The 19,412-nt window shown below is 43.3% G+C and overlaps 2 protein-coding genes across 4 annotated transcripts; both read right to left on the bottom strand.

Annotated features, from left to right (window-relative positions):
• Positions 1-62: 62 nt before the first annotated feature.
• On the bottom strand, positions 63-7,856 carry LOC131980549 (protein disulfide-isomerase TMX3-like). Its single transcript, XM_059344803.1, has 16 exons — positions 7,769-7,856; positions 6,940-6,988; positions 5,974-6,016; positions 5,498-5,621; positions 5,363-5,408; positions 5,191-5,271; positions 3,120-3,219; positions 2,939-3,016; positions 2,533-2,599; positions 2,290-2,388; positions 2,012-2,069; positions 1,876-1,929; positions 1,630-1,686; positions 825-954; positions 679-747; positions 63-601 (listed from the first exon to the last, which is right to left on the bottom strand). The coding sequence occupies exons 1-16, from the start codon at positions 7,800-7,802 to the stop codon at positions 452-454; spliced, it is 1,239 nt and encodes a 412-aa protein (XP_059200786.1). The 5' UTR covers positions 7,803-7,856; the 3' UTR covers positions 63-451.
• Positions 7,857-8,171: 315 nt separating this feature from the next.
• On the bottom strand, positions 8,172-15,064 carry si:dkey-154p10.3 (zinc finger protein 64). 3 transcript variants are annotated; one of them, XM_059343835.1, is made up of 8 exons: positions 14,979-15,064; positions 11,651-12,086; positions 10,975-11,434; positions 10,848-10,905; positions 10,609-10,725; positions 10,248-10,381; positions 9,767-9,890; positions 8,172-8,430 (listed from the first exon to the last, which is right to left on the bottom strand). In XM_059343835.1, exons 2-8 carry the CDS (start codon positions 12,050-12,052, stop codon positions 8,277-8,279), a joined length of 1,449 nt encoding a protein of 482 aa, XP_059199818.1. In that variant the 5' UTR covers positions 12,053-12,086; positions 14,979-15,064; the 3' UTR covers positions 8,172-8,276. The 3 variants fall into 3 exon arrangements, with proteins under 3 accessions (XP_059199818.1, XP_059199817.1, XP_059199819.1); XM_059343834.1 differs by having other exon boundaries at positions 14,894-15,033; XM_059343836.1 differs by lacking the exon at positions 14,979-15,064 and adding an exon at positions 14,755-14,872.
• Between the last annotated feature and the right edge of the window lie 4,348 nt (positions 15,065-19,412).

Raw genomic sequence — 19,412 nt, 5'->3', positions numbered from 1 at the left:
TGTATTCTTCTCACATTTATTTACACCTCAGTGTTTCAGCTGCCATCAATAAAACACACCAAAAGGTGAAATTATTTTTATTTTGTTTTAATAGTTTGATAAGTCAGAGACAGGTTCAGGGACAGGTTCAGAGACAGGTTCAGGGAGAGGTCAGAGACAGGTCCAGAGACAAGTTCAGGGACAGGTTCAGAGACAGGTGCAGGGACAGGTCAGAGACAGGTCCAGAGACAAGTTCTGAGACAGGTCAGAGGCAGGTTCAGAGACAGATTCAGGGACAGGTCAGAGGCAGGTTCAGAGACAGTTCAGAGACAGGTTCAGAGACAGATTCAGGGACAGGTCAGAGGCAGGTTCAGAGACAGATTCAGGGACAGGTCAGAGACAGGTTCAGAGACAGGTCAGAGACAGGTTCAGAGACATTGGACAATGAAGTATGATGTCCTCCTGGTCCTCTTCAGTCTGACTTCTTGTCCCTTGTACTGTCTTCGTCCTCGTCTACGCCAGCGGCGTGGTTCTTGCAGCAGAGATAGAAGAAGATGGAGAAGACGGCGATCGGGAAGCAGAGCAGGAAGCTGCCGAGCAGTGGCGTCTGTCTGAACAGCAGCTGGATGGACAGAAGACAGAGGTCAGAGGTCACTGAGACAGGAAACAGGTCACAGTACTGATGATGTCAGAGCTTACCGTCAGTGTCACTCTGATGTCATAGACGAGGCGCCGGAGGCGCTGAGCGGCGCTGTTTCCTCCCTGACCCTGGTGATTAAACACATGGCTCAGAAACAAGCTCACAGCAGCTGAATGTACTCCAGGTGTCTGCTGTACCCACTCACCTCGATGCTGCTGTCCAGGACGCCATCCAGGAAGTCCAGCAGGTGGCGCTCCGTCTCCACGGCGCCCGGCGGCAGGAAGTAGCCATCATTGGACAGATTAACCACGATGAATGATGGCAGAGACACGTCCCTGTCGACAACACACAGAGACGTTTATTTACCATGTCACCATGTCTCTACAGGGACACCTGGGACAGACACAGAAGACAGGCTCACAAGTCCCCAAGTGTCCATGGAGAGATGTTATCAGCTAGATACATCAAGGCGACATCATTAACTAGAGACATCAAGGACTAGAGACATCCAGGACTAGAGATATCAAGGAAAAGAGACATCAAGAACTAGAGACATCCAGGACTAGAGACATCAAGGACAAGAGACATCAAGAACTAGAGACATCAATAACTAGAGACATCAAGGACTAGAGACATCAAGAGCTAGAGACATCCAGGACTAGAGACATCAAGGACTAGAGTAATCCAAGACTAGAGACATCCAGGACAAGAGACATCAAGAACTTGAGACATCCAGGACAAGAAACCTCAAGGACTAGAGACATCCAGGACAAGAGACATCAAGAACTAGAGACATCCAGGACTAGAGACATCAAGACCTAGAGACATCAAGGACTAGAGACATCCAGGACTAGAGAAATCAATAATTACAGACATCAAGGACTAAGGACATCCAGAACTAGAGACATTAATAACTAGAGACATCAGGACTAAAGACATCAATAACTAGAGACATCCAGGACTAGTGACATCAAGAACTAGAGATGTCAAGAATTTAAAGACAAACTAACCCCATCACAAGTCCCTCAATGTAGTCGCTCCCCTCCATGAAACCAAAGTAAAAGTTCCTGTCAGACAGACAGAAAGACAAGGAGACAGACAGACAGAGAGACACAGACAAACAGACAGAGAAACTTTAATATTTATGTTTAAAATATGTAGAAATTTCTCTGAATAAAAGTATGATTTGACTTTCTGAATGTTTGAGACTTTGTGAGATTTTGTGAGACGCTCTGATGGAGGCTGTGGAGACTCGCCTGCTGTATGTCACTCTGTGCTCTTCTGACACTTTCTCCACCAGACTTTTATACCTGAACAGGTAACAGGAAACACGTCACATGAAAGTCAGCTGACAGATGATGTCACAGTGTTACCTGTTGGGTAAGGTCTTACCTGAGACCCTCCTCACTCAGACTGTTCTCCTCCACCAGCGCCAACAGCACCAGTTTACCTGGAGACAGTGGTGGATTCACATCACATGAGCCAATCAGCAGAGTCGATGTGGTCACATGACTGCGTTCCTAATAACACGTTAGCCTAGGACTCGCCTGAGTCTCCCATGGTAACAGCATTAGTTACCTGAGTCTCCCAATGGCGACAGCGTTAGTTACCTGAGTCTCATGGTGATAGTGTTAGTTACCTGAGTCTCCTATGGTGACAGCGTTAGTTACCTGAGTCTCCCATGGCGTACAGAGTGTAGCTGTCGATCCTCTGGTAGCTCGGGAAACGTTCTCTGTTGATCCACAACTTCAGATCGCCGTCTTGTTCCTCTGAAACATCACAACCCATCAACACAAAGTCCACTTCACCAGAGGACAGGGGACAGAGGAAGGAAAAAGAGGACAGAGGTCGAAGGACAGAGACAGAGGACATGGGTCAGAGGTCAAAGGACAGGGGACAGCTTCTTGTTTCACCTTCGTAACTGAAGTAGGTTCCATCTTTAAAGACTAGCACCGCTGGCAGGGACGGTAGAGACACCGCCTGGGGACAAAGGCACATCACAAATTCAGGTCCCATACAGACAGGGGACATCTACCTGTCCCTCCTGTCTCCTTCTTTCTCCTCCTGTCTCCTCCTGTCTCCTCCCGTCTCCACCTGTCTCCTCCTGTCTCCTCCCGTCTCCACCTGTCTCCTCCTGTCCCTTCCCGTCTCCTCCTGTCTCCCCCTGTCTCCCCCTGTCCTCCTGTCCCCTCCTGTCCTCCTGCCTCCTCCTGTCCCCTTCCTGTCCTCCTGTCTCCTCCTGTCTCCCCCTGTCTCCTCCTGTTCTCCTGTAACCTCCTGTCTCCTACTGTCTCCTCCTGTCCCCTCCTGTCCTCAGACCTTGGGCAGGGCATCTCTGGTTGAAGAGAAGAAGTACGTGTGGACGATCAGATCCTGAGCTGCTGAAGAGAAGTTACCCTGCAGACACACAACAGGTTATTGTGTGTGTGTGTGTGTCTGTCTGTCTGTCTGTCTTTGTGTCTGTGTGTCAGTCTGTCTGTGTGTCTGCGTGTGTGTGTACCTTCAGCTGTGATGTGGCTCCAACATAAACAAACATAACATCATGGTGGTTCATGGCGTGCTGGAACAGCTGCAGGCTGCTCAGAGATCGAACCAGCGGCCTGAACGACAGACACGTTATGTCACACTGACAGCTGTGATGTCACTAACAGCACATTAGGTAAGAAGCTAATAACATTTGATCATCTAATCCGAAAATATGAGATAATAAATAATACTGAATGATAATAATAATAATAATCCATCCATCAATTTTCATTCATTTATTCGGGGCCGGGTTGCAGGGGCAGCAGGCTAAGTAGGGCATTCCAGGTATCCCTCTCCCCAGCCACATCGTCCAGCTCCTCCTGGGGGACCCCGAGACGTTCCCAGGCCAGGCGAGAGATATAATCCCTCCACCATTTTCTGGGTCTTCCCCGGGGCCTCCTACCAGTTGGACATGCCTGGAACACCTCTAACGGGAGGCGCTCTGGACACATCCTTACCAGATGCCCAAACCACCTCAACTGGCTCCCTTCGATGCGAAGGAGCAGCGGCGTACTCCAAGCTCCCTCCGGATGTCTAAGCTCCTTATCCTATCTCTAAGGCTAACCCAGCCACCCTACGGAGAACACTCATTTCAGCTGCTTGTAATCCGCAATCTTGTTCTTTCAGTCACTACCCAAATCTCGTGGCCATAAGTGAGGGTTGGAACATAGATGGACCGGTAAATCAAGAGCTTTGCATTCCGGCTCAGCTCCTTCTTCACCACAACAGTCCAGTACAACGCCTGCATCACTGCTGATGCTGCACCAAACCGCCTGTCCATCTCACGCTCCATCCTACCCTCACTCGTGAACAAGACTCCAAGACACTTGAACTCGTTTGAGGCGAACTTGGAGGCGCTGACTTTCATCCCAATTACCAAACCGGATCCATTCCTCCCCCCGGCTGTACCTTGAGATCTTATCCATGAAGACCATGAATAGAATCGGAGACAAGGGGCAACCCTGGCGGAGGCCAACACCCACCGGGATTGTGATTGACGTTGTGCCGAGTATGAGGACACAGCTCTCACTTTGATCATATAGGGACTGGATAGCTCATAGCAATGAGCCCGGGGACATGGTCGTAAGCCTTCTCCAAGTCTACAAAACACATGTAGACTGGACCACCCATGACCTCTCCAGAAGTCTTGCGAGGGTAAAGAGCTGGTCCACTGTTCCTTGGCCAGGACGGAAGCTGCATTGTTCCCCCTTTTTGAAAATGGGGACCACCACCCCGGTCTGCCACTCCACTGGTACTGTCCCAGACCTCCACGCGACACTGAAGAGGCGTGTTATCCATGAGAGCCCAACAGTGTCCAGCCGTCAGCACCTCAGGGCGAATCTCATCCAACCCTGGCGCCTTGCCGCCGGGCAGCTTCTTAACTACCTCAGCAACTTCTGCCAGGGACACTGATGAGTCTTCCCCTGAGTCTTCAGACTCTGCTTCCCCCACAGAGGACTTGTTGGCTGGATTAAGAAGTTCCTCAAAGTGCTCTTTCCACTGACTGACGACATCCCCAGGTCGGGTCAGCAGGTCTCCTCCCCCTCTGAACACAACTTAGGCCAAGCCTTGCTTCCCCTTCCTGAGTCGCCCGACAGTTTTCCAGAACCTCTTTGAGGCCGACCAAAAGTCCTCCTCCATAGCCTGCCCAAATTCCTCCCATACCCGAGTTTTTGCTTCAGCCACTGCCGCAGCTGCAGCTCTTTTGGCTTTTCCTTCTTCAGCTTGAAGGCCTCCCTTCAAGCAGGGTTCTTGGGTTGCCGCCTTGACAGGCAACGACGGCCTTCAGGCTACATCTCCTACCAGCCACATCAATAATTGTGTGCTCCCCTCCTGGGTCTGGCTCCGGGAGGGGGCCTGGTTTACCCTTGCCGGGCGAGGTACGCTGATTTTTTTTGATCCGCTTCATAAGGGTCTTTGAATAATAATAATAATAATATGAGATAATAATAATAATAATAATAATAATATGAGATAATCATAATAATAATGATAATGATAATAATATAAGATAATAATAATGATAATAATGTCTGAAGACTCGCCCTCCGACTCGATGAGCGAAGTCCATGATGGCATCTCTGGTTCTCGGTCCTGAATAACTATATTTCACATCTTTCTTCAGCCTGAAAAAACAAAACAGAAAATTTTATTCTTGTTTTAGTTTGTTGCTTTATGGTCGGAAGCTTTTAATTAATGAAAGATGTGTAGACTCACATGTGGATGGCTGGATAAACCCTGACCTGAAACTCTTTGGCCAAACCTGCAGACACAAACAGAACCTGTGACCTCTGACCTGTGACCAGGTTCGAGTCCCTCAGGAGGACTTCAGCATGATGAGTCTGTACTGACCTGGGTTGGAGGTGGCGTCTGCCTTTCCCACTCGGACCGGAGAGCCAAGACTCCGAAGTTCTGATCCGATCTGATGCCACACCGGATCCAGCTGTCTGCAGAACGCACACCAGGGGGCGTAGAACTACACACAAACACACACACGCACAGATACACACACACACACACACACACACACACACACACACACACACACACACACACAAGATACACACTGTAATAACTGTAATAATGTAGTAATACTGTAATAACTGTAATAATGTAATTACTAATAAATGTGATAATGTAATAATGTAATCACTGTAATAATGTAATAACTGTAATAATATAATGACTGTAATAATGCAATAACTGTAGTAATGTAATGTAATAACTAATAATGCAATAACTAATAATTTAGTGACTAATAAATGTAATAATTGTAATGATGTAATAACTAATAATGTAATAACTGTAACAGTAAATAATTTCAGTACCTTGATGAGCCAGATGTCGTCAGCTTCTTTCATCTCCATGAAACTGAAAAACAAAACAACTTTCATTCAGTTTTGTGTTTCATTTATACATTATCAGGATCTTGTTCCAATTATCATTATTATTATAGTTTTTGAAGGTAATAAATCTCCGATAATAATAATTAATCTCCGATGAAACAATGTACTCTGGTGGTTGCACGAATGGGCGTGGCTAAATTACTTCACATGAAATTCAGTACTTTTATGTATCACAGAAGAAAAAAGTCTGAAGAACCCAAAAACCAACATCTTGGATGGAATGGAGAGTTTTCGTCACACAATGTGGCATTTTGCCAGAAAAACAGGAAGTTGTCATAACTGGCATCCAACATGGCCAAAGTTTGTCCGGCTGGATGAGATTCTGAACAAGTTGATGAAATACTTCATAAAGTCTTGCCCCTTATGCTTTAACCACGCCCCTTTCATGACTAATGAACCTTTTGACGGACTTTGCCCTGCCCCCTTAACTTGCCCCGCCCCTTTTCATAACTTGTGACCTGGTCGTAATTATTATACATTTTATCATTATTATTATTATTTTCATTATTATTTTCATTATTATTATTATTATTATTATTATTATTATTTTAATTATCATTATCATTATTATTATTTTTTTATTATTATTATACACTAAAGTTCATTGTCAGCTGTTAAATTGCTGTTTTTCTTTATTTCCGTGAATAATAACTTCATTAACAGAAATAAAAACAGAATAATTCATTATCATTAGTTTTATGGTGAAATTATTATGACCTTGTTTCATGCTAAGCAACAGTTAAGCTATTAGCTAAGCTAACTGTTTCTGATGCTTGTGTTCTCAGGTACAAAACCAAAGAAACACAGAGGATAAGCTGCACTTCACAGTTACAGTTTATTAAAATAAATTAAGAAAGCAACACTTTAAAAACAGCAGTTTGGACTCACGTGTCATCGAGCTCCTCGACAAAAGCTGACACCGACAGAACCAGCAGCGCTGAAAACACAGGACAGGCTGTTTTAACAGAGCAGAGGTGAGAGGACAGGACAGGCTGTTTACACAGAGCCAAGGGGAGTGGACAGGAGAGGCTGTATACACAGAGCTGAGGGGAGAGGACAGAAGAGGCTGTTTACACAGAGCTGAGGGGAGAGGATGGGACAGGCTGTTTACACAGAGCTAAGGGGAGAGGACAGGAGATGCTGTTTACACAGAGCTGAGGGGAGAGGACAGGAGAGGCTGTATACACAGAGCTGAGTGGAGAGGACAGGAGAGGCTGTATACACAGAGCTGAGGGGAGAGGACAGATGAGGCTGTTTACACAGAGCAGAGGGGAGAGGACAGACAGGATGTTTACACAGAGCTGAGGGCGAGGACAAAAACACTCCAATGTCTACACAAAGACGTTTGTGCTGATTCCATAGAGCTGGACTTTTAGATTTATATATTGCAGTGAAACACGAGGCCACAGTGAGAAAAATAAAGGTAAAAAAAATTGTTCAGAAGGTTACTGAAGCCAAACTGATGGAAGGATTTTTAAAAGCCAGAAAGGTCCAGAGTAAAACTTGCTGAGGAACAGGAAATGGTCTCTTTGTCCCATCAGATCAAAGTTAATCCTGCAGCAACACGTGTCGTGTTTCAGATTCAGAAAATTTCTGTTGAAATGAGCTGCTAGATTTTTCCAGATGTCTATAAAAACCCTAAATGTTTTGCCCCGTCTTGTCAGCCCTCTGACCCAAGCCTTCAGAAGGAGGTGAAACGAGGAGTTTGTTGACGTACCTGAGAGCAAGACGACGCTCCTTCTGTCAGACATGTTGACTAATGGATTAACAAAACAGAGCTAATCTGCTAACTGCTAACACACTGAACACACTAATCTGACAGATTAAAGGGGGGAGGGGAAGAGAGGAGAGGAGAGGAGAAGGAGGAGAGGAGAGGAGAGGAGAGGAGAGGAGGGGGGATGAGAGGAAAGGAGGGGAGGAGAGGAGGAGAAGAGGGGAAAGAGGAGAGGAGGAGGAGGAATGGAGTGGATGTTTCAATCAGTGGTGAGTGATTCTGTACTTCCAGACTCACCTGTAGAGCAAATAAAACACAAGCTCACCTGTGCTAAGCTACAGTTCCCCCTGATAATGATGGGATGTCATATAGAATAAAATAAAAAGGAAACACTGAGTTCAGTATATTTTTTATTTTGATTCAAAGCTCAGCCAATAAAAACAGAGTAATAAAAGTCTGTGACATCAGCAGCAAGTAACTGTCCAATCATATCGTCCGCTGGGCTGGGACATCAGAGCGTGGCATGCTGGGAGGGGGCGTGGTGTCTGCGGACGTGTCGCCGCAGCAATTGGCGGTCTGGACTTGAGTACTCACACTGTTGGCATGGAAATGCCTCGCCGGTGTGATGGCGGCGAGCATGGAGGTCCAAACTCTTCTTCTGGATACTGAGACAGGTGAGAGACAGGTGAGACAGGTGAGAGACAGGTGTGACAGGTGTGAGACAGGTGAGAGACAGGTGAGAGACAGGTGTGACAGGTGTGAGACAGGTGAGGGAGGTGAGATACAGGTGTGACAGGTGAGAGAGGTGAGACAGGTGAGAGACAGGTGTGACAGGTGAGAAACAGGTGTGACAGGTGAGAGACAGGTGAGGGAGTTGAGAGACAGGTGAAAGACAGGTGAGAAACAGGTGAGAGACAGGTGTGAGAAGTGAGACGAATGAGAGATAGGTGAGGCAGGTGAGAGACAGGTGTGACAGGTGAGAGACAGGTGAGAGACAGGTGTAAGAGGTGAGACAAGTGAGAGTCAGGTGAAAGAAAGGTGAGACAGGTGAAAGACAGGTGTGACAGGTGAGACAGGTGAGAGACAGGTATGGGAGGTGAGACAAGTGAGAAACAGGTGAGAGAGGTGAGATAGATGAGAGACAGGTGTAACAGGTAAGAGACAGGTTTGACTGGTAAGAGACAGGTGAGACAAGGAGAGACAGGTGGGAGAGGGGAGACAGGTGAGAGACAGGTTAGAGACAGGTAAGACAGGTGAGAGACAGGTGTGAGACAGGTGATAGACAGGTGTAACATGTGAGAGACAGGTTTGACAGGTAAGAGACAGGTGAGAGACAGGTGAGAGACAGGTGTGACAGGTGAGAGACAGGTGAGAGACAGGTGTAAGAGGTGAGACGAGTGAGAAACAGGTGAGAGAGGTGAGATAGATGAGAGACTGAGAGACAGGTGCAACAGGTGAGAGACAGGTTTGACAGGTAAGAGACGGGTGAGACAAGTGAGAGACAGGTGAAAGAGGGGAGACAGGTGAGAGACAGGCGAGACAGGTTAGAGACAGGTAAGACAGGTGAGAGACAGGTGTGAGACAGGTGATAGACAGGTGTAACATGTGAGAGACAGGTTTGACAGGTAAGAGACAGGTGAGACAAGTGAGAGACAGGTGAGACAGGTTAGAGACAGATGTGACAGGTGAGAGACAGGTGAGACAGGTAAGACAGGTGATAGACAGGTGAGAGAGGTGAGAGACAGGTGAGAGACAGGTGTGACAGGTGAGAGACAGGTGTAAGATGTGAGACGAGTGAGAGTCAGGTGAAAGACAGGTGAGAGACAGTTGAGAAAGGTGAGAGAGGTGAGATAGGTGAGAGACAGGTGAAAGACAGGTGTAAGAGGTGAGACGAGTGAGTCAGGTGAAAGACAGGTGAGAGACAGGTGAGAGAGGTGAGAGACAGGTGAGACAGGTGAGAGGCAGGGGAGACAGGTGAGAGACAGGTGTGAGACATGTTACCTGCTGTAGTCACAGTGAGGACACCTGTACGGTCTGTCCTGACTGTGTGTCCTGCTGTGTCTGAGCAGAGAGCTTCGGTCGATCGAAGCATATGGACACTCAGCACACCTGTACGGCTTCTCACCTGTAGATGCACACACACACACACACACACACACTCGGGTGAGTGTTCCTCAAGTGTGGGAGTGTGTTCCTCAAGTGTGTCTCCTCAAGTGTGTGTTACCTGTGTGTGTCCTCACGTGTGTGTCCTCAGGTGTGTTTTACCTGTGTGTGTCCTCAGGTGTGTGCTCCCGGTGTGTGTCCTCAAGTGTGTGTCCTCAGGTGTGTGTTTCCTGTGTGTGTCCTCAGGTGTGTGTAACTTGTTTGTGTCCTCAGGTGTGTGTTTTCTGTGTGTGTCCTCAGTTGTGTGTTACCTTTGTGTGTCCTCAAGTGTGTGTCCTCAGGTGTGTGTTACCTGTGTGTGTCCTAAGGTGTGTGTTACCTGTGTGTGTCCTCAGGTGTTGTCTCAGCGAGGCCTTCAGTCTGCTGCTGTAGTCACAGTGCTGACAGCTGAACGGTTTCTCACCTCCGTGTGTCCCCAGGTGACGCCTCAGAGTCAGCTTGGTGGAAAACTTCCTGTAAAAGTGACCAACAGGTAACACACTCTCACCTGTCACTCACCTGTCACACACCTGTGTCACTTGTCTCACCTGTCATACACCTGTCTCACACCTGTCTCACACCTGTCTCACACCTGTCTCAGACCTGTCTCAGACCTGTCTCTTACATGTCACACACCTGTCTCACACCTGTCTCACACCTGTCTCAGCTGTGCAGTGAGGGATTGTGGGTAATGTAGTTACCTGTGGCACAGAGAGCAGCAGAACGCCGCCGCCTCCTCGCTCTTGTTCTCTTCTTCTTTCTTCCTCCTGCTTGTCTTCTTCTTCTCTGAGATGCTCGGCACTGCGCCTGTCTGACACCTGCTGGTCACAAATACTTGTTTCTGACTGGCCGAAACATAGCTGAAACTCTGATGGTAATGTCTGTTTTCAAACTGTTAAAACTCTCATATTCTTATTTCCAAAATTGAAGCTTTGTCGACCTGTCTGTAAGCTCCGCCCCCTGCTCTCCTGCTCGTCCAGTCAGGCGGCTCCATCCGTCTGAGGAAACAAATCAAAGGTCATGATCTCTGATTGATGACGACGAGCTGCTGCTGGTGGCACTCAGACCTGAGGCGTCGCCGTGGTGAAGATCTGGCGAGGCGACGCTCCTCAGACAGACGGCTTTCTTCTTCTTCTTCCTCTTCTTCCTCTCCTCCCGCTGGTGTCTCCTCCAGTGTGGCTGCAGCTCCTCCCAGCTGCCCGCCGTCCAGCTGCAGCAGACGCAGCCGAAGCCGCCGCCGGCCCGGTGGGACCGCACATGGACATCCAGCAGCCGCCGGGACGGCAGTGTCAGAGGACACAGGGGACACGAGGAGGACGACCTCTCCCGCGGCGGGCGGGGGGAGGCGGGGATCAGGCGTGGTGGGCCGGCGGACGCTGCCGCAGGTCCCGTTGCTGAGATCCGACACAAACCCAACGTCATCAGGTGGGCCGACTGAGCCATCTGCTCCGAGGTGGAGGGGGGACAGACCAGGTCCACAGAACCCCCCTTCAGAGGGAACATGGAGGACTCAAAGAGAGTGGTGACCTACACACACACACACACACACACACACACACACACACACACACACACACACACACACACACACACACACACACACACACACACATAGAATCAGAGTGTTTATCTGACGAGTTTCAGACTGTAAAATATCGTCTTGATTCAGCCGCCATGTTTTCCACTAAGCCCTGTGTTTGTGTGTGTCTGTGTGTGTGTCTGTGTGTGTGCCAGGTGTGTCACCTCACAGGTGTGTGCAACCTCGCTGCTGATGTCACAGGTGGGCGGGCTCATGTTGTCAAGCATGTCGTAGAGCAGGAAGTCCTCGTCCTCGTCGCTCTGCTTCAGCTGAAGCCCCGCCTCCTCCCTGTCCACGGCCCCGCCCCCTTGCCCCTCCGGCCCCAGGTACGTGAGGGAGGGGGGGCGGTGGCGGAGCTGCAGGTGGCTGCTGATAGCGTCCTTGAGGCCGCAGGTGAACTGGCAGAGTTTACAGCGGAAGAACTCGACCATGAAGGCCTCGACCAGCCCGCCGGCCACCCCCTCCACTTCGCCGCAGTACAGGCTGGAGCTCACAGCCCCGCCCACCACCTGCAGCGTCACCGGACTGATGTCACGGTACCGCTGCTTTACTGCCGACATCACCATGACATCACCGTGACATCACCACGATATCAGAGCACTGAAAACACAAAATGAGTTCATTCAGATGATTAAAACATGAAATTCATCAAATTTGTCAGAATGATGATTATTATTATTATTAATAATAATAATAATAATAATAATAATAATATTGTTATCATTATAGAAATATATATATTTTATTCTCATCATTATTATTGTTATTATTATTATTATTATTATAGTATCTCAGCTAACACACACACACACACACACGCACACACACACACACACACACACACACACACACACACACACACACACACACACACAAATTAGCATCGCAGGATGCTAACCTGATGCTGACAGGAAGTTAACAGACTGTAGGAGCGAACAGCATCATGTCAATAAGACCGGGTCCAGGTGAGAACCGGTGTTACCATGGTGACCAGAGGGCTGTTACCATGGTGACCAGAGGGCTGTTACCATGGTGACCAAAGGGATGTTTCATCAGGTGGATTCAGGAGAACCTTGTTATATCATGATAAGTTTCACTAATTTTAGTGAAAGATGTGTTCCATTAAAGTGGCTTATGTGACTCCCCACTCAGTAACCATGGTAACTGATACTGCTCGGTAACCGTGGTAACTGATACTGCTCAGCAACCATGGTACCGGATACTGAACTAGCCTGCTCCGGGGCAGGATAACAGACAAGCTAACTTTAGCTGTGTGTCAATTTATTTCTGACGGACGGAAACGAAATCCCCAAAGACAGTTCCGCCACGTTTCTGTTTGTCTTCTGTACCTTTTTTCTAATGATGTGGCGAGGCATGAATTTACACACCTATTTCAGTCAATCTGTTATTTAATTCATGCAACTTTTGTTTTGGAGTGAACCCTTTATATGAAAGCTTAACATGTATTATTTACAAAAGTGTGCATTTTTTTTAGTCCTTTATTAAGTAATTTTGTTCGAGCTGTTCAGACAAAAAAAATTATTATTATAATATATATATATTAATTATTATAATATAATTTAAAAAAAAACACATTAAATTTAACTTCTTTATCTCCAACTTAGTTTCTTAAATGTTTAGCTTGTTGTCTCCATATGGAGTTTTTGATTTTGAGTCTCATTATATTATATTATATATATTATAAGCAGTTGAAGCTTGTAGATGGAGCTGACATCCTGAGAAAGAAAACATGCAAGAGCAGCTGATTATTATTTAATGTGTCAGTTTATTATTGCTTGCTTTTCAGTCTGTTCAGATGTAACAGAATCACTAATAATTAATTAATACAGGGCAGGGTTACTGATTTACAGTGAATTTATTGTAGTGAGTTCTGCAGCATCACTGTGAACATACAGCTGTTATTATCAGCCTACTGATAATATAACCAGTCTGATTGTATCAATTGATCCACATGTCCATTTGTTAACAATTACAGATAACACAATCAGTAGGATTGAATGACTCCTGGCTGTTAATGGAGCAGTTTGTCTGTTTCTGTGAGGTCACATTATATTCTTTTTTTTTACATTTCACATTATATTCTTCATAAAGATCCTTCAGCTGCTTTTCAACTCTTATTGTGACATCTGATTGGCTGATCCACTATCCAATAATACGGCTGGTGATATCCTCTATATCTATAGTTATAGAGGATATATAGCGTAACTGTATCCCAAATCGGACACCGTTCGGCTCAGATCAATCGATTAAAATTTCACATTAACTTCTAAGATAAATTATCATTTCATGCTTCCAATTAATTAAATGATGTGAAACTAAAGTCTAATGTCTAATCTTTCGAACCTTATTTTGTTCTAACCTTTACGTTAGTCTCGGGTTTACCAAAGTCTGTAATTTCAGGGGAAATTGGATTTTTGGATAAGCCAAATAAATATCACCGTTATCAACACACACACGGACCATACTTCTGTCCTTCACAATAAAATACAGTCCAGTAAAAATACAGATGTACTTTTAAGATCGCCGCCTGAGTGTTCTTACTGCTTTCTCTCACCAGAGTTACTTCCGTATTGTACTTAGACATGTAAATCTCCATGTACATCAATGATATTTCACACCTAGATTGTTAAATGTGTATAAACCAATTATACCTACACTGGTGGTGGCGATCGCATTCAGAATGACCGTGAAAACATCGGAATGTGCGGCATCACTGCTGTGTCTGATTCGGGATACAGTAACTATACATGTTCATTTATTAACAACTACACAATCAGTAGGATAGAATGAGTCGTCATTTTATCTCTCTGGCTCTGTTAATGGAGCAGGATTGTCTTGATATTCTTCATAAAGCTCCTTCAGCTGCTGTTCATCTCTTATAGAGACATCTGACTGGCTGATCCCTGATAGATTAATCTGAGCTGCTTATACGTATATACTTATTATGTTCGTCTTTCTAGTACGCCCGTATTACAGAATGAAAGATAGACATATACACGTATATATGTCTATGATAACATATGATTTTCAAAATAAAACGTCGGTTATTCAAGGCAGTAAAAACAGACATGCCAATGTGATCCGAGGCTGATTTTCAGCCATGAGGCCACATAGTCTAGATGCTTTTAAACTAAAATGCTCATATTTTCTTATGAAAATGCATTGAAAAAAAGGCATCATGGTCTATATTTACTTATAGTATATACTCTTTATATCTATAGATATAGAGGATATATAGTATATATACTCATGTCTATCCTGGTTGAGGCTGAGCTGTTAAAGGAGCTTCAGCCTGGACTCATGTGTTGTTGTTGTTGTTGCTGTTGTTCATTCTAACTGTTTAATGAATCCTTCGGTTTGTTTAGCTGCGCTGATGGAACACTTACCTGGTCCGGGAGAGATCAGATGAGAACAGCTGTTACCATGGATACCAGGTGTCCAGTTAAAGAGAACTTTGGTCTCCGGACTCACCTGCTGCTGCTGCTGTTTACTTCCGGTTCTCTTCTTCTACGGTCTCTACGTCACTGGACGCTTCTACCATAGATGGCTTCTACCCTTCTACCGCCACCTGCAGGAGGAGGAGGAGCAGAAGAAGAAGAAGAAGAAGAAGAAGAAGAAGAAGAAGAAGAGAATGATCATTTTCTGATTCTTTAAACTTGATTTAAATTCTTCTTTTCTTTTTGAATGTTTATCAGACTTTAATTGAATCAAAAGTATGGGCTTAAATTTGTCTCATTAATACCTAATAAATTAATATTAATGTATTAATGCCATTAATACGCACAGAGTGTTATTGTTTTCATTTTATTTTCACGGTATAGGTGCTAATGTAATGTAGGGCAAGGAAAAATAGTTTTACTTACGGGGGATGGTGGCTGCTCTCCATCTTCGGCCATGGCTTTACCGTAAAATCGAAAGTTATGTGTAAGTCCACCTTAAGCAGAGTCCAAACAATCGCTCCATCAATGCGTATAACAACACTGCTACCTACTGTCGAGGAGGGCGGGCCATTTGTGAATTACGAGCTGTTTGTGGATATGCGGATCTCGTCAATAATGTCTCAAAAATACGTCTTTAAGGAAACAGATGTTTGTGTGTGATTGGCGATTCACAAATGCAGAGTCACACGTCACAAACAACATTTTCAGTTTTACAAATGGCTTTTTTGTTTTTACAAATGGAAAATTGTGTATTTACAAATACACAATATATTTACAAATACACACTTATTTGTAAAAACCAAAATTCAAGTTACAAATTACAAATTTGTATTTGTGGATAGCAAAACACGTGTACAAATCAAGGCCTATTTGTACATCACCCTCTTTGCGTTTATAGGTATTAATTTTAGTATTTTTTGTCTCTGCTGCACTTTGTTTCTGCTCAGATTCACATCATTACTGATCAGTGGTGTAATGTAACTAAGTACATTTACTCAAGTACTGGACTTAAGTACAATTTTGAGGTCATGGACACAGTGTGCTGAGGAGAGGAGGTAACTATCTTCTTTTCTTGGTGTCATGACGTGTCCACAAAATTGATTACAACTGATGAATCAACGGTTCAAGAGGGGCACACCTTCTGGAGAGATCTACCCACATATTAGTAAAACATTGTTAGGTTGTAAAAAAGGGTTTGAGGGACAGAAGGGGGTCCAACCTCCATGAACTGACCAGCCTAATGTGACTGAACCCAGAGACTGTAACTGCACATTCCTTGGTGTATTGGAATAAAATGTAAAAACGAAGAACTTGGACGTCTCCTGATCATCATTACCCATCAAACAATCTGCGCAGAGAATTGGTAAGAGGATTTACTGTTGGCGTCAGATAATTTAATTTTAAAGGTTTCCTCAATGCATTTCTCTAACACTGCACATTTTAACTGTTTCTTGTACTGTTAGGCAGGTGCATAAATGAAAAAAAAAAACACCTAACCCTAAAAAATTCCTTAAAAAAACAAGATGTCACTCAGCTGTTTCTTGTAGTATTAGATGTCCTTGAACTGGAACTGCACAGATTTTTGTGGTTGTAAATATAAATAATATGAGTGAAGCTAATAAAGTTCAGTTAAGTTTATGCATGTTATTCATTTTTCACAATATATGTACCGTATATGACCTATATTAATGAGTTGGAAATGGCGTAAATACATGGCCAAAATCTATTTAATCAAATAATCATCTAGTGATATTCTGAAGAGCTTTAAATGATTCCTTGACCCAGAAAATGTATATTTTGACACCAAGATTGACCTTCTGAGTGGCTTGGAAGTTATATTGGTTCTCATAGGTCATATACAGTATATTCTGAAAAATGAATAGCATGCATACATTTCACTGAACTTTATTAGCTTCACTTATATTATTTGTTACATTTACAAAGATCACATAATGGAAATGTGGCATTTCTCTGAGTCAAAAATTGGTAAACTTTTAGTATGTTTTTAAGGACATCTGATACTACTGTAAACCACTGAGAAACCTTTTGTCAGAATTTTTCAGGGTTAAACCATATTTGCACCTGACTATGTCCTTTCTTTATTAGTGTATGTTTGTAAGTGCAAACAGTAAAGATTAAAAAAAAAATCATACTTTATTTATCCCGCAGTGTTGAAATGTAGTTGTCACAGCAGCTCAAGACAACATAATTACATCAATACAAATAATCTAATGTTATATTTAGAATATTTATAACAATCTGTTTTGATACTTACTTACTTCAGCAAGTTTTAAGTATTAATGTTACATATGAATGTTATATATTAATATTACATATTAATGTTATTGTTATATATTAATGCCATTTATTAATATCATATATCAATATTAAATACATGGTATTCGTTAATGTTATACATTAATATTATATATGCATGTTATATATTATTATATATTAATGTTATATATTAATATCATATATTAATGTTAGATATGTGAAATGTAAGAAGAGGATTTAAATACAGAATACAGAATCAGATCATTTTCCTCCACCGGCCCTCTCTCTCTCTCTCTCTCTCTCTCACACACACACACACACACACACACACTCACACACATATACACACAGAGACACACAGATATACATAAACATATAAATATATATTAATATAAATAATCTATAAATGTATGTTTAAATGTATAAACATATAATTAAATATAGATAAATCTATAAATGTATGTATAAATGTATATAAACATATACACAAATATAAGTCAATATATAAATATAAATAAATACATCTATAAATGTATATACACATATAAATAAATATAAATGTATATAAACATATAAATAGATATAAATAAAACTATAAATGTATGTTTAAATGTATATAAACATCTAATTAAATAAAAATACATAAATATATGAATTATATAAATATAAATATATATATATTGTGTCTCAGGGTGGTTTGCGATGCGGGACATGAAGCATAAGGTGGCGGTCGGCGTGGTGAAGAGCATGCAGAAGTTCGCCGTGGCAACCAAGTCAAGCTCAAAGAAGAAGTGATGTCACTTCCTGTCAGCCATTGTGACTACCTGTCAATCAATCAATATAATAATAAGTTATTGAACGATCAATAAATCCTCCTGAGGCCGAGCACTGAGTGTCTTTGATCTGATTGGTCGACCTGTAACCATGGCAACTTGCACCTCAGTCACTGCAGTTGGTAGTCAGTCAGGTCACATGTCAGCTTGTTTTTTCCTGTTCTGACAGGAAGTGTGTGAGTGTGTGTGACGACATAGAAACCGCAGTCAGCCACATTGCGTGACAACCTGTTCACATTGTACAATGTTGCATGACAAGCTTACAAACACACACACACACACACACACACACACACACACACGAACACAAACACACACACACGCACACGCACACACACACACACACACACACACAGAGGGTCAGGAAGGGTCCACACACACACACACACACAAATTCTAATCCATTTTATTTATATAGCACAATTTTAGCAAACACAAGGTTTCCAAAGTGCTGCACAACAATAAATAGATAACACAATACAAAGAGATGAAGTAAACAATGGACCAGTTAAATACAAAAAATAGAATAAAATACAATGTACTGCCCACACAAAATAAAATACGCATGTTTTCACATAAAAACATAACATCATAAAATCAACACTCTACATGGTGTTAAAAGCCAAATATAAGAGGAGGGTTTTAAGAAGATATTTAAAATGAGACAGTGAGGAGGCCTGTCTGATGTATTTTTAAGGCCATTCAAAGCTTTAAAAGCAAATCAAATAATTTAAAAATGAATCCTAAAATGAACGGGCAGCCAGTGCAGTGAAGCTAAAACAGGTGAAATGTGGTCATACTTTCTTGTGCCACTAAAGACCATGACTTCAGTCTTTTTTTCATCAAAGCACACAAAAAAAATTGAGTACAGCCATGCTTTAAATCATTGCTGTCAGTTTTGAAGTACTTTTACTGCTGTATTTCCTCATTTGTACCTTTATGTTGAAGTGCTTTTACTGCAGTATTTCCTCATGTGTACCTTTATGTTGAAGTACTTTTACTGCAGTATTTCCTCGTGTGTACCTTTATGTTGAAGTAGTTTTACTGCAGTATTTCCTCATTTGTACCTTTATGTTGAAGTGCTTTTACTGCAGTATTTCCTCATGTGTACCTTTATGTTGAAGTACTTTTACTGGAGTATTTCCTCATGTGTACCTTTATGTTGAAGTAGTTTTACTGCAGTATTTCCTCATTTGTACCTTTATGTTGAAGTGCTTTTACTGCAGTATTTCCTCATGTGTACCTTTATGTTGAAGTACTTTTACTGCAATATTTCCTCGTGTGTACCTTTATGTTGAACTACTTTTACTGCAGTATTTCCTCATGTGTACCTTTATGTTGAAGCACTTTTACAG

Source organism: Centropristis striata, chromosome 11 (genome assembly GCF_030273125.1).
Source record: "Centropristis striata isolate RG_2023a ecotype Rhode Island chromosome 11, C.striata_1.0, whole genome shotgun sequence".
NCBI classification, from domain to species: Eukaryota; Metazoa; Chordata; class Actinopteri; order Perciformes; family Serranidae; genus Centropristis; species Centropristis striata.
Note: the sequence above shows the minus strand (reverse complement) of the source record. Positions and strands in the feature narration are given on the sequence as shown.

Coding starts and splice junctions, on each gene's coding strand:
- si:dkey-154p10.3 (XM_059343835.1), bottom strand. CDS start 12,052: ATGGTGATGTCGGCAGTAAAGCAGCGGTACCGTGACATCAGTCCGGTG. Junction 9,891..10,247: donor ACACCTGAGGACACACACAG/GTAACACACACC, acceptor GTGCATCTACAG/GTGAGAAGCCGTACAGGTGT. Junction 8,431..9,766: donor CCTCACTGTGACTACAGCAG/GTAACATGTCTC, acceptor CACCTGTCTCAG/TATCCAGAAGAAGAGTTTGG.
- LOC131980549 (XM_059344803.1), bottom strand. CDS start 7,802: ATGTCTGACAGAAGGAGCGTCGTCTTGCTCTCAG. Junction 5,409..5,497: donor AGACGCCACCTCCAACCCAG/GTCAGTACAGAC, acceptor TTGTGTCTGCAG/GTTTGGCCAAAGAGTTTCAG. Junction 1,930..2,011: donor CTGAGTGAGGAGGGTCTCAG/GTAAGACCTTAC, acceptor TTACCTGTTCAG/GTATAAAAGTCTGGTGGAGA.